This window comes from Canis aureus, chromosome 34 (assembly GCF_053574225.1).
Source record: "Canis aureus isolate CA01 chromosome 34, VMU_Caureus_v.1.0, whole genome shotgun sequence".
Lineage (NCBI taxonomy): Eukaryota > Metazoa > Chordata > Mammalia > Carnivora > Canidae > Canis > Canis aureus.
Window position 1 is genome coordinate 5,525,744 of NC_135644.1, and position 14,575 is coordinate 5,540,318.

Here is a 14,575-nt window from a genome sequence, read left to right on the forward strand (position 1 = left end):
CAAAGCAAAGTGAACAAGTGCAAAGAAAGACTCTGAAGCCAAGCAAGGCTGGCAAGGTGGAGCACAGCAAGGAGGCCAGTGTTGCTGGAAGAAAATGAGTAAGGGGAAACTGATGAAAAGATGAAGGTAGAGGTAGCACTTGTGACAAGCTGTGTAGGACTTTATGAATTAGTTCTTGACAAGGTCTGACTCAACTTTAAAAGAGCATTCTGGCCGCAGAAGAAAGAGACTGAGGGCATCAGGACAAGAACTGGGGGACCAGTAGGAGGCTCCTGCAGTAGGCCAGGAGAGAGAAGATAGTGGCTTGGCCTCTCTCATTCATTGCCGGTCAGGATGCAAAACGGAACAGCCACTTTGGGAGACAGTTGGGAAGTTTCTTTAGAAAACTCAACATTCTCTCTCTCTCTCTCTTTCTTTTTCTTTTCTTTTTCTTTTCTTTTTTCTTTTCTTTCCCTTCCCTTCCCTTCCCTTCCCTTCCCTTCCCTTCCCTTCCCTTCTTCCCTTCTTCCCTTCTTCTTCCCTTCCCTTCCCTTCCCTTCCCTTCCCTTCCCTTCCCTTCCCTTCCCTTCCCTTCCCTTCCCTCCCCTCCCCTCCCCTCCCCTCCCCTCCCCTCCCCTCCCCTCCTTTTCTCAACATACTCTTACCATACGATCCAACCATTGTGGTCTTTGGTATTTACTCAAATGAACTAGAAAAGTCTGCATACAATCATTTGTAACTACTTTATTGTAATTGTGAGAATCGGAAGCAACCAAGATGGCCGTAGTTCAATATAAACACAAACTAGTATATCCATACAATACGTTATGATTCAGCAATTAAAAAAAAGAGCTGTTAATACATGAGAAGACAGTTTGGTGCCTAGATCCATAATAGCTAAAAGGGCATTTTAGTTCCTTGCAAATGATTTCTATGTTTCAAAACCAGAGGTATAACTGATGTGCTCTATTAAGTGAACATTAATATAATGGAGTTGTGCCTTTGTCATCTATTGGGTTTTTAATCCATGCAGTAGTTACCACGTAGTGTTCATGAATGATAGAAATAGTCTTTCTTAGCCTTTATATAGTATATATTATATATGTATAGCTTTTATATATATGAAAACCTCTATCTCCTTAGCCTTTATATTATTAGAGAGAATGAGAGAGAGATAGAGATTGAAATGGATTAATTACAAGGAATTGGTTCATGTGATTGTGGGGGCTATAGGCTGGAAATCTGCAGAACACGCTGACCCTGGCTAAAAAATCTGGCAGGAGCCAATGTTGCAGTCGTTAGTCGGAAGGCAGTCTGAAGGCGGAATTCCTTCCTCGTGAAAGAATCTTTGTCTTAAGGCCTTCAATTAATTGGATGAGGCCAACTCACAGTATGTAAGATAATCTACTTTACCCAGTCTACTGATTTAAAGGTTAATCACCTCCAAAAAACACCTTGACAGCAATATGTACACTTAGGCTAATGTTTGACCAAATAACAGCACCACACCCTAGCCATGTGTAACGTATAAAATTAACCATCGAAGAGGTAGGTGTTGCTTTTTCAAAATTTTCTTTTAGTTACAGGCTAGCATATCTCATGCTTTCCTCTTTACACACTCTTCCTTTATGTCTGTATCCACAAATGAATTCACATTACTCTTTCTCCAAGATTATATGTGCTCTTTCCTTCTTCATGAATGACATCATGCATCATGATTAAGAATTTCCAAAGTACCAGACTCCTAAGTCTCATATCTCCATTCAAAATCTCATTTCCATATGCTGATTTTGTCATGTTTGATGATCGGTCTTGGGTAATTTATGAGCTTAGGACATACAGCTGTAAAGTCCTCCACATCAAATTTGCAAAGAATCAATGGACCACCGTTACAGCGTGTCTCTCATTCTACTTTGAGTAGCTGATAAAACGAGGCAGCAGTAGAATTCTTGGAGCTCAGTGACATCACAGGATTACACCACAATGAATTCCCATGCCACCTGTTCTGTTCTGTTGTTTTACTTATCACTGAATAAGTAATAATAGAAATGGCATAAGCCCTTGAATTTTCAAACCACGTAGTGTAGTGTCTTGCTGCCATGGGCTAAACGATCCAATTTAAAATGGACAAAATGCTAAAAAAAACATTTTGCCTTGAATTACAATGTTGGTGTATTAAGAGTAAGTCAAAACCACTCAAACATAAGTTCCAAAAGAAAGTTAAAAATGAATCAAAGTAAGTATTAATCAGTTCTAACTTCCAGTTATGTAAGGCTTTTCTTAATCTTCATATGCATACATGTAGTTTTGTAATTCCAGAATTAATTGTATATATTTTGTCATAAGGTAATTTCATAAATGCATTTGTGCATAGTGGCAATGACTGCGCTCTGAATGTTTATAAAGAGCAGCATGTAGAGGTCTTCATGTAACCTTTTGTGACTCTTTGAGATAGCATTGGGTGCTGTGGGTGGGCTTTCTATTTTTTTTTTTCCCTTCCCTTGGTTCCTGCCCTCTCAAAGATGACTTCTTCTGGATGCTTTAGCACACACACTGTCATTCTGCTTTCCATCAGCTTATGATCCGTAGGCTTCACTCTGTACAAAGAGCTTTACCTAAGCACATGGAACCCCAAAGCCAAAACTCAAGTGTGCTAAAAATAGCTCTGAGTTATCAAATTGGTGCAGACACAGAAATAAGGAAGTCAGGAGGCAGACAGGTGGCCTGTGTTCTTCCCAGAAGCAAACCTCAGTCACTCTGTAGAGTGTTTTTGTCATTTGTGGGGAGCCTTTCACCCCATCTTCTCAGTTCAGACCTTTGGGAAGTTCTGGATCACTGGAGCTGACCAGCCTTACTGGCAGGTATTACCACCCATCAGTCCTGACAGTGTTGTCTAACCTGGAGCTTAGAGAGGACAGGGGGCCTCGGCCAGCAGTTCTCAGCATGCCCTCAAGATAGCATCTGCACTTAACTGCAGGTGTTTCTCTTCCTCTTCCACTGGCATTGTCACCTAAAATGAGCCTTCAAAATAATCCATCTTTTTTTTTCTTCACGTTTTAATCTGTGATGTTGGTCTCAGAATGAGTATCTTTTAGGGTCCTTGATATATTATTTGCCTAAAACTTAGAGATACCTCTCAAATGAAATAGCACATATGAGTGACTTTTGTAGACTCCAAGGACTTAAGCAAGCAGCATGTGCTATCTGTACTATATACACAAGATCGTTACATATAAGGCGACTTCCATAGCTTCTATTCTCCTGTTGTCTTTCCACTCCAATTACCTTCCTTAATAACAGACATCTGTTGATGAACTCTCTTCTCTAATTTAGTTTTATTTATGACTAGGATAGTACATTAGTTGATATATTCTCTAGACTGGTATCACGGTACTGGGTTTGGGAAGCTGCAAATGCTCAAGACCATTGCTTGCCTTCAGAAGACCATCAGTTTGAGAAATTCAGAGCTTTCCAAATGTGAACCCAAACATTTTTCTTTTTTAGGTACCTCATATTAAAGGATGATCAGAGAGTGATTGCTGTATTTTAAATCCTATTGCAATGTTTGGTTATCAGTTTTCCTTCACTTTTTCCTAAAGTTTAAATATCGGTATAAACTTTTACAGAAGACTGCTGGATACTGAAGATGAGCTCAGTGACATTCAGACAGACTCAGTCCCATCAGAAGTACGGGACTGGTTGGCGTCCACCTTCACGCGGAAAATGGGGATGATGAAAAAGAAATCTGAGGAAAAACCCAAATTTCGAAGCATTGTGCATGCTGTTCAAGCTGGAATTTTTGTGGAAAGGTAAGTGAAATTGTTAGTATCTCAAGACAATAAAATTTGGAAGGCAGAGATAGATATACTTACCATATCAAAATTACACGAGTCAAATATTTTACTTATTGAAGAAAACTTCAGTTATAAGTATACCCAGAATGAGCAAAAGTAGAACTTTATTATGAGCTTGCCTTAACAAAAATGTTTTGTCCCGGATTTATTACTTTTATTTCTTTTAAATTGATGTTAAATGCTAAAAGCAAAGACTTTTGAATGACCAGTGCCCTCAAATGTACCTCTGTAAGCAATTGTTTAAAAAATTGCAACGCATTCATGTTACACAACTAGTTTCACCTGAATAAAATGTCACATTTCATAAAACAAATTCCATACTACATGCTCAAATCCAACAGGCCTTTCTCTGCATTAAAGCAAAAAGAGCATTCCCTCTCCATCATGGAAGAAAAGCTCCTTATGTCTGCTTTCGAAGAGTTGTTTTTTTTTTTTTTTTTAACATTTCTGTCGCTGAAACAAGGAATATTTGATGGCCCCTAGAAGCACCAGATCAAATCACCGTAGGTTCTGATGTGAAATACATGTTAATGTGGCATGATTTTATATTTGGTTAGCCCTTAGGAATACAGTCGATTTTTCTGTGTAGAAAACAAGTGTTTCAGCATAAAACTAAAGAAAAGACTTGAAGTAAACACATGACATCTGACAATTTTGAAAACTAGTTATTAGAACCCCCTTAGATGAAGAAAAAATTATACACCCCTGGTAAGGTGCATAAACTGGTCCTTTGCCAGGTAGGACCAGAAGCCTCCAATAGGGAGGCAGGGCTGGAGAGAAAGAGTATCTATAACCATATTGCCCTTTTTCAAAGACAATTTAGGAAAGTGTGTGACAGTTGCTGATTTTCATTTACATCAAATCGAAAATATCCCCATAGTAGTTCAGAAAGTCAGTGAGAGAATCACAGATAAGAGAAAATATGTGTGATTTGCCAAAAGAATGTATATTTTGTCTTTTTAAAGAAAATATTGTAGAACTTGGCAGGCTAAAAAGGATGCAAACTGAGGAAGTAAATTTCTGTTTCCATTCAATAAAAGATTAAGATTCCTGTAAAGTAAATTCTCATTTGAGAATTGGTAATTCTCAAATGGTAAATTCCCATTCTTTTCATATGCTACATAAAATATTTGGTTTAACAGAGTATGGAAATATCAAATACACGTAAGGAAACTAAACTAGCAAGCCGTCTTGAAGAAATTGGTATGTTACAAACATGTGGAAATGAAATCTCTTTTATTACTCTTGTATCCCCATTAGGAGGTGCATTAAAAATCGGGCCATATGTTTATCTTTCATTTTCAAAGATAATCGCCTTCAATTTTGGAAATTAGGAAGCCCTCCTGAGTATCTCTCAAGTCTTCCCTCCCAAGACCCAGTGCCTCTGCAGCTCCCCTAGCAATTCACTTCTCCAGATAGACCTAGAATCTGCTCACTTTCCCACCTCTGCTCCTGCAACCCCAGTATCCAGCTCTGGGATCTGCCATCTGCTTTCCAGTTGGGCCTCTTAACTTCCCCAGCTGCCCTCTCCAAACAAGTCACTCTAACAGTGACAGTATGAAATATAAATTAGTCCCTGTCACTCCTAAGTTTAAAAACATCTGATGGTTTTCCATTTCACTTGGTATTAATGGCGACTTCCATATCATGGTTTTTGCAGGATTAGGCACCTTATTACTTTCTCGCCTCATCAAATGCCACCTTCATTTCTGACTGAATATCTATATTCTGATTTCAACCCCATGAACACCCCTAACTCTTTCTCCCCTTGAGACCATTCATCCTGTTATTACCTCTACCAAAAGTGATTTGCCCTCCCTTTTCCCCTGGCTGGCCCTTCCTGTTTTTCCAGAGGCCTTCCCTGATGGCTCTGTACACAGTTCATCACTCTGTCTACCCTAACCAGTGGTTTAAATCATAGCACTGAATGCCGTCTATAATCGTCTAATTTTTATTTATTGCCTGCCTTCACTCTTCAGTAAGCCCCAGGAAAGCAGCAACTGTCATTTTCTTGCTTGCCATTGGTCTCTTACCTAACACAGTGTCTGACATAAGGTAGTTTTTGGTTTGGGGGCAGTTCTTTTGAGTTTTTGAATCACACATTGCAAATACAGTCAAAACTTCCCAAGGCCATCCACCATATTTCCAGTTGGACTTTCACCACTTACAGGAGCCCAGGAAATTCCTGGTTCTTTTTCAGCAACTTATCATGTATCAGCTACTTGCTCAATGTGAGGCAGCTCTGGTAAGGTTCCCCCCCCCCACACACTGATTCTGATCCCAGTCACCCTCCCTTTTTGTTCTAATGTTCTGTTATGGATTGTGGGATTAGAACCTGATAATGGGGGAGTTCCTCTATCTCTTCAGAAGGATAATTTTCTTGGTCTCACTTTACATTTCTTATAATGAGAACACACATGGACATTCCTTCCTCAGCCTCCTCCAGGCCTAAAAGATCAGCACCAGAGTCCCCACAGAAGCCAGGGAGCCCTGAAGACCAGAGCACTGGCTGCCGAGGAGTGAAACAGGGACATTAATAATAATAATGGCTTTCTTGTATTGAGTCCTTATTATATTATGGTACGCATTGGTATCATTTACTGTTCACAAAAAGCTTATAATTATCCTCATTTTACAGATGAGAGGCATTAAATCGTTTTGTAAAGGTCCTATAGCCAGTAAGTGGCTAGTCTGTGATTTAAGGCATGTCTTCTCTTTGCTTCATCCTACCACTGTTCTCTACCATCAAGTCCCACAGGTTGAAAGTTACTTAACTTTTTGAATTTCTTACTCCTGGTTATTATATTGACCTTATTTTCCTAGTCCATTATCCTTTTATTTCCCAAGTCCTTCCATTGTTTAGTAATAATGACTAGAAAAATAGATAGAAAAAGACTGTTGTCTGCAAAACAAAAACAAAAACAACCCACAAGACAACTAAATATCATTATTGACAATCATCCTTTTCTGGATCTGTTTTAGTGCAATTACTAATTTCCTTGCCCTGCAAGACTGGAATAATTATGCCTAGCTCAATGGAGTAGTTAATAGAAGTATTCTTATCTATAAACTGAAATCTTCCAAGAGAGATAGAGAATAAGGATAATTTTTTATTATAATCAATTACCACATTCAAAAATTATTTAGTCTTTTAAAATAAACATTAAATGGAAATAGTGAAATAAAGTAATAAGGTCTCTGTGATAAAATGGGGAAATACTTTTATCAAGGAGGCCTAGGTTAGAGATAAACATAAATGCAATATTTGAATTCTAACTTAAATCAAGATTAAAAAGAGAACCATGAGGGGCACCTGAGTAGCTCAGTTGGTTAAGCGAATGACTCTTGGTTTCCGTCAGGTCATGATCTCAGGGTCCTGGGATCGAGCCCTGCACCAGGCTTCCTGCTCAAAGAGAAGTCTGCTTCACCCTCCCCCCTCTCTGCCCCTACACCCACTGGAATTCTCTCTATATATATAAAATAAATAAATAAATCTTTTAAAAAGAGAGAAACATGAATTATTTGGCATTTATTATCTTTAAAAAAGAAAGGTTTTACATAGAAACCAAGTAATATGTTTTATGGATTTTTAATATAAGGTACATTGAATCAAAAAGTTAGTGTCTAGGGGCACCTGAGTGGCTCAGTCAGTTAAGCATCTGACTCTTGGATTTGCTCAGGTCATGATCTCAGGGTCGTGTGATGGAGTCCTGCATCTGGCTCTGCACTCAACGTGGAGTCTGGTTGAGATTCTCTCTCCCTCTCCATCTGCCCCTCCTACTCGTGCTCTCTCTCTCTCTCTCTCAAAAATAAATAAATTATAAAAACCTTTAAAAACAAAAAGGATTCGTGTCTTCTGTAGTGGTTTTATGAAATTGCAAATTATTTTCCAAATGACTGTTTCTTATATTGACCTCCTTCATACAAATTAATGATATAGTCATTAAATTATGATTTTATTCAGGCATTTGTGGAGAAGTTACAACAGTATAGTCTAGGAATGCAGCTTGCCAATGGACTAACAATAGGAAAATGAAGGGACACAATTCATAGTTAAATTCTTTCTTCCCAGGACTTTGTGGATGAACCATGCATCTTCCAGTTCTGAATAGAAGTCTAATGCCATTCCTACACATTAGGGTATCACATAGATTCTCTTGTCAAATGAACTAATGGAAGAGTTGTATATATTTGGTTTATGTCATTTTGGTTGCTCATCAGAAGATCCAACAAATGACTAATTAATAATATTTTTATTGATGCTATTATAAAAATGGAAATAACTTTCTTCTGCATAAGGTTTCTTAATTTTTATTAAATGATAATTCAGACAACCTTCAGCCGTTTTTGTCAATATGGTCTGCCATAGTATTTTTAAATTTAAAAAAAAGGAAGCTGTGGAAATTCTGGTGATACTACATGTTCTTTCTCTCATGATTTCCATTTTATATATATAAAAAAAGAAACAAATCCATAAAAGAAATATTTTAATGACATTCAGCTTCCAGCCTGAAAATTTTGGCACATAAATGAACACAAAACAAGAATAACTCTTCTGTCATTGATGTAGTGGCATGCCAAAAAGCGTTGTTGCACATACAAAGGACAATCTCTTTTAATAGGATGAAGTGAAGAGAAAGATGTCAATTATATTGACTTAGTAGGGTGCTTGTGTGTAGGCAAATTCATATAAGCATACGCCACATTGTAGATTCTCAATAAATGTTGACCATAGTTATCATTGTTGCCACAAAGACAGCCTGAAAGTAATGATACAAGGTGAACAAGTCAAAAGTAATCTCTTCCCTTATATTTAAAAAATAGTTGAAAACTTCAAGTATATGAGTCATATAAATACTTACTTTTCTTTTTCAGGATGTACAGAAAGTCCTATCACATGGTTGGTTTGGTATATCCAGAAGCTGTCATAGTAACGTTAAAGGTGAAATAATTTCAATTATTTTAATTTTTCAAATAGTCATTTTTTTCAAATCTTATTAAAATGGCTGGGAGAAAATAAGAATGGGTCTTTGTTGCAGCTTGTGTATTGGTACATAAAAAATACTGTAGCCATTTACAACATGTCTTGTGTTCCAAGTCATGACTCATTGTAGACTTACATGAGGATTGATTTGCACTAACAAATTATATCCATGCATATGCATATGTGTGCACACACATATGTGATTTTTTTTCTTCTTCATGCTTTATTTAGGTAGATCTTGAATTCAGTGTTAAGAAGGCACTAGGACTTGTCAGAATATACATATTTTTTATATATATATTACAGGAAAGTTGCATGTGTTAAAAAAAGATGTTCCAGGACAAAACTTATATGAAAGAAATTTGTTTAGAATTTTAGGTCTGGGAAAATATAAAAAGATAAAATTAAGAAAAGAAAAAGAAATTTGTCTCTCTTATCTCTGCTTTTCTGTGGCCAAGACCCAAATGCAGTATGAAATATGTTAGAAATAGCTGGAGTCGAAACTCTGAAGTGGTGACAGTTTTGGGTCCAGTTGTCCCACTGCTTGTGTACCCATGAGCTCTGTTCCTATTTCTAGAGGCATTTTGCAGGCTCACCATTCGACATCTCTTATTTCTTTCTATCATTTAATTTGGGTGGAGAAATTCAACTTTGTCTCCTCTAACAATTTCATGGTGGTTTTCTTATATCACCCAAGAATTTAAAGGACACTGGCAACGGACCATCCTGAGTTGCTTTATTTCTGATTTATTAAACTCCTTTTCTAGTTTAAATTTATATTGCTACTTATATTCTTTGGTTAATTTCCTTTTAAGCATCCTCTTTGCATATTTTTTTTCCTCTGCTGCATATTAGACTTTAATCTTATTAATTTTAGTTTTTCTTGGATACTTTTTTATATGTTTCTAAAGCTATAATAAAGACAAATATATAAGTGAAATGTCACATTATAGGATATTAATTACTTCTTGGATCTTGTGAGGTTTTGATTTTCCCAACTGTGGGCAAGAATATAACTTTTTAATTTTTTTTATTTTAATAACCTTTATGTGGAAACCAACACAATATTTTAGTATGAGAGAAAGTAAACACTTTTCTAAAATACAGGATAGAAAAAATGTAGAAACGAACAGGTGGAAGGAGGAAATATTACCATTAAGGAATATTTTTAAATAGGTCTTGCTTCCTGAGGTACTTCTTGTCTTGTTTGTTCTCAATGAAGCATCTGTACTAGTTTATAAATGTAAATCATCATTGTTGATAAAAATCCCCCACAGTGGAAAACTAACTTTTATTCAGTGGGAAACCCCTAGCAGGAACTATAAACAGCAGCTTCCTAGCAATCTGAACTAATTCTTCTGTGTTAGCTTTGGAATTTGATCAAAGATTTGTTGGCCTCATTTGAGATTTACTGATGGTAAGATGTCTTCTAACACAACCTTCAGAGATTTTAAATTCACAAACACATAAAGCAAGTGTTTGGGGATCAAACCAGGGCCAAATGGAAGGAATTTAACAAAGGCATACAAGCAAATAAAAAAAATATCTCATTGGTTTTTTCAAGTGATTAAAAATACCATTTGAAGCTGTTATTGCTATTTTCAAAAACAGTATTTTTAAAAGAGACTGTTTGAATACTTTTTATCAGATTCTCAGTTTAGTTTCAGCGTGTTACAGTACAGATAATTGGCCTCTGTAAACATTTGTTAAATGAACGAAGTTCTAAATAATCTCAGCTCAAATTAAAAATTAATGCACAGTCTTAAGGTTGCCTACCCAGTACTAAACCTGCTATGTGTATGTAAACATACACTTTGCTAGTAGTTTCTAATAATCCTTACAATTTACTGTTGTTATTTCTTTAAATTTTTAAAATTTTAGCAATTAAAATTTTATATTAAAACCTCTTTAGTATATAGGGTTGATATCACTGTTACAAGTCCATTTTATGAACCTCTCTGCAAGATTTCATCCTGGCCTTACCTAAAGCAAAAAGTCATGAGGTAGCTGGAATGGTTTGGCATACTTGCTCATTGCTTTCTCTCCTCCCACTGTCAGTGGAGTTTTTCCAAGGGTATGTATGTACTCCTTTCCCTACAGACCTGCCCACTTCCCTAGGGAATCACCTGAAATGCTGTAATTACTTTCTTCCTCCCTCTCCTCAATCAAAGGCCTCACTTCCTTTCCCTTTCCCTCTGTCCCTGGAGGAAAGTATAAATGAATCAGCCAAGGTTAGAGTGAGGAATAAGGTAGTCCTCTATCTTTCTAGGGTAATTGCATCTTAAAAGAAGACATAAAATATCAAAGCTTTAAATCCAAGGACTAACTCTTAGAGTGGAATTTCAAGCCATGTAGAAGGTGGTGGTTGGGAAAAAAGAAGCTGGAACCGCTTTCCCCTATAGCTCCACTGACATTGACATCACCTGCATACCTGTAATTCTACCTCAAAATGAAGCCCACTCTGGGAAAGTGATTTTTGGGGTGGATTTGAAGAGAGATGGAGAATGAGATCAGTATTACAGTGTTATGGGGTTTATTACATCCAGTTTGATAACTCTGGGATTAAGGGAAGATTTTAGCACTTACAGCACATGGTATGGCCTCACTTTTGTAAACCCAGGGATACTAAGTGCCTCTTGTCATCGCAGACACTGGGGAAAATATACCCTGATGTTCTAAATTGAAATGTGACCTGCTGAATCTACAATTCTTGATCTTTCCAAGAATTTTTTATAGAAAGAAACAACTCTATAATATTGTCATCTAAAGTATTTACTCCTTTTTTCTTCTTACAGGACGTTGATAAATGGTCTTTTGACGTATTTGCCTTAAATGAAGCAAGTGGAGAACACAGTCTGAAGTTTATGATTTATGAACTGTTTACCAGATATGATCTTATCAATCGTTTCAAGGTCAGAAACATGGAACAAAAGTAAAATGCTCCTAGAATTAGTTATCTGAGTAAGAATTAAAATGCAGAGCCATCAAGTCATCAATCAGTGCATTTCATGTTTCTAGTCGGCAGGTCCCAGGCCTAGGGGGATGAGTTCACCACGCGGTGTAGCTATTTTCCATGACTCATTGACATATTTCCACACGGATATCATGGGGCCATGGTAGCCCCATTCCAACAAGATACAACATCCCCCTGAATTACTCACAGAACAGTCATGTAGAGATTGGGAGCTGTGTTTTTGTTTTTGTTTTAATATAATCTTTGTTTCCCAAACACAGAATGAACCTTTATTGGTAGCTTTTCTTAAACTGAGATGAAAGAGCTTCTAATTAATTTCATTTAGAGCCACTTAAGCAACAGATTTGATCCAGATTTTTGAGCACTCTGCAAGGTGTACCTTTCCTCATTACCAATGGGATCATGGCCTTTTTGAGCTAGAAGGTACTGGGAGGTCATTTATTTTAATCCCTTGTATTACAGATAGAAAAACTAAACTTCCCAACTGTAATTGGGAACTTTACCCTTTTAAGAACTAGCCTTCTGTCTTGGCCCTGGAAAATATAAACATTTAAAGATGACAGTATGGGTAAGATTTTTTTTTTTTTTTTTTTTTTTTTTTTTATGGGTAAGATTGTTATTTCATCTATCTTAGTCAAAGACCCGGAGGTTGCAATCTTTCTCAGGATTAAAAGCTAACAGGTTAATAAAACAGTTTTTCAGAACAACCTACATTTAACTTCAAGAACCTACTGCTCACATCTGACTCATATTTGTGTCCTATCCCAAACATTGTTGTGCTCATGTTGATTTAGTGCTACTATTTTGGTCAAAATATAATCATAATTATTACTTTTCGCAGATTCCTGTTTCTTGCCTAATTTCCTTTGCAGAAGCTTTAGAAGTTGGTTACAGCAAGTACAAAAATCCTTATCACAATTTGATTCATGCAGCTGATGTCACGCAAACTGTGCACTACATAATGCTTCATACAGGTATCATGGTAAGAAAGTTTTTGTAACTGAAGTCTGTTAGTTTGGAATAGTTTGGCATATCAAATTCCTTTCTTTTACGTTGCCATTGTCCCTTTAATGCCCATAGAAGTATTGTAAGAAATGATCTTTTGGATTTATGAGGGTTAATGAGTTGTTCATAATATACATTTTCCAAAAAAATATTTTAACTCTGTGAAAAGATATCCAGAGGCAAATGCAAATATACTGCAAAATTCCCAAAATTTGAACTCTAGAATATTTTTGTTCATAACCTATTTTTCCTGTAGGGATCAGCCAAAAAAAATGACCTACATAAAAAGTCTTGGGATAAAAGCTACAGTGCTCTTTCTTCATATTATCATGTTCTCCCAAGCTGACCTCTGTGGCTTTTTCTCCTTTAGTTGCATTGCTAATCACAATCAAATCCTAGTAGGGATTTCGGAAATTATTTCTATGAATTTTCCCAAATTCTCCTTCCTCTTCTTTCCACATGAATGAATCAGTGACTAACTCAGCAATGCAATCTGGAGACAACCTGAGTAGATGTTAGGAATTCTGACACTGCTTGGAATTTCTTGGTACCTTCTTGATTCTTTTATGCGTCAGCCTATGCTGAAGCAGTGCCATAAACTGCATGTAAATAGAATGCTCCACCAAATCCCACAATATGCACTAACTATTTTGATTTTAGAAGTCACACACATGTTCTGTTGGGTCACTGGCACTCCGATCTATGTAACTAATACTCTCTGGGGCCCAGAGATCCTCAACACCTCATCTGTCCACACCAGAGACCGTTCTTAATCTGGTCCCAAGCAATGCCCCAGGGCCACAGTATGTCATCCTGAAGATCTTGAAAATATACAACAGTTGCATGATTCTTCAACTTTATCATACATAGAAAATTTTCATAACAATTTTATTTTCCCCCAAGAAACAATAGTGTGTTGTTTACTACACATACAGTCCATTTTCTGTGGTTCATCCAATAGTGTCTCATATTATGATTGAAGAAATTATCTACTCCTCTTCATCTTTCTTTGCCTCCAAAACGTTGCATATCCACCAATGCCTTGGGCCCAGATCCCACTTCTAACCTGTGTTTCGATGATCTGTTTGTCCAAAACAAACTGCTCTAAAACTAGTGGCTTAAAACAACAACTCATCAATATCTCCCAAGGGTCTGTAGTTAGAAGGGTCCCAACTAGCAGGTTCTCACTTGAGGTTGTTGATAGATTTACAATTAGCTAGCAACCATGGCTGAAGACATCTGGGGACATCAGTGGGCAGGACATCCATGGAGCTTCACTTACATAGCTGGCAGTTATAATGGCTAATGGCTAGCAGATCAATTTTTAATAAAGGCTTTCAATAAAGGATTTTCTTGGAGTCTTACCACCAATCCAATAGACATACACATTCTACCACAAAATTACAAAGTAATGTAACCTGCTCTGGAGTTAAGTCCTATTTAGGGGAGAAAGAAATCTCAAAAATTTAACTTATGAAATAGCATGGCCCCCTTGTGACCTTGTAGAAGGCTGAATGAACTGTGTGTGTTGTCACCCTCAGAGCTTATGTTTTTCTATTGTAAGACATATGTACGGGCATCCCAGACTTACGGTGTAACTGTGCCCCTCGGCTGAGATCAGATGCAATCATGGCGGGACTTCCTTGGTCCTGGGTTGAAGCTTACTCACTCATCTTTCCAGGAGTCTGGTTTGACATGTAAAGGGAAGTAGAAGTTAACAATAATAAGTAGAAAATAAGGGCAGCCCAGGTGGCTCAGCGGTTTAGCACCGCCTTCAGC

At 37.1% G+C, this 14,575-nt stretch overlaps 1 protein-coding gene across 7 annotated transcripts in view; it reads left to right on the forward strand.

Moving 5' to 3' along the window:
• Positions 1 to 14,575, forward strand: part of PDE1A (phosphodiesterase 1A) — a 337,006-nt gene that overhangs the window by 259,684 nt on the left and 62,747 nt on the right. For 6 of the 7 annotated variants that reach the window (XM_077883318.1, XM_077883317.1, XM_077883316.1 and 3 more), the window contains 4 exons: positions 3,606 to 3,788; positions 8,709 to 8,775; positions 11,613 to 11,729; positions 12,633 to 12,773. In XM_077883318.1, coding sequence (XP_077739444.1) covers positions 3,606 to 3,788; positions 8,709 to 8,775; positions 11,613 to 11,729; positions 12,633 to 12,773 — 508 coding nt within the window. Of the gene's footprint in view, positions 1 to 1,982; positions 2,216 to 3,605; positions 3,789 to 8,708; positions 8,776 to 11,612; positions 11,730 to 12,632; positions 12,774 to 14,575 lie in introns of those variants that run through there. The other variant, XM_077883321.1, reaches the window with a different exon arrangement.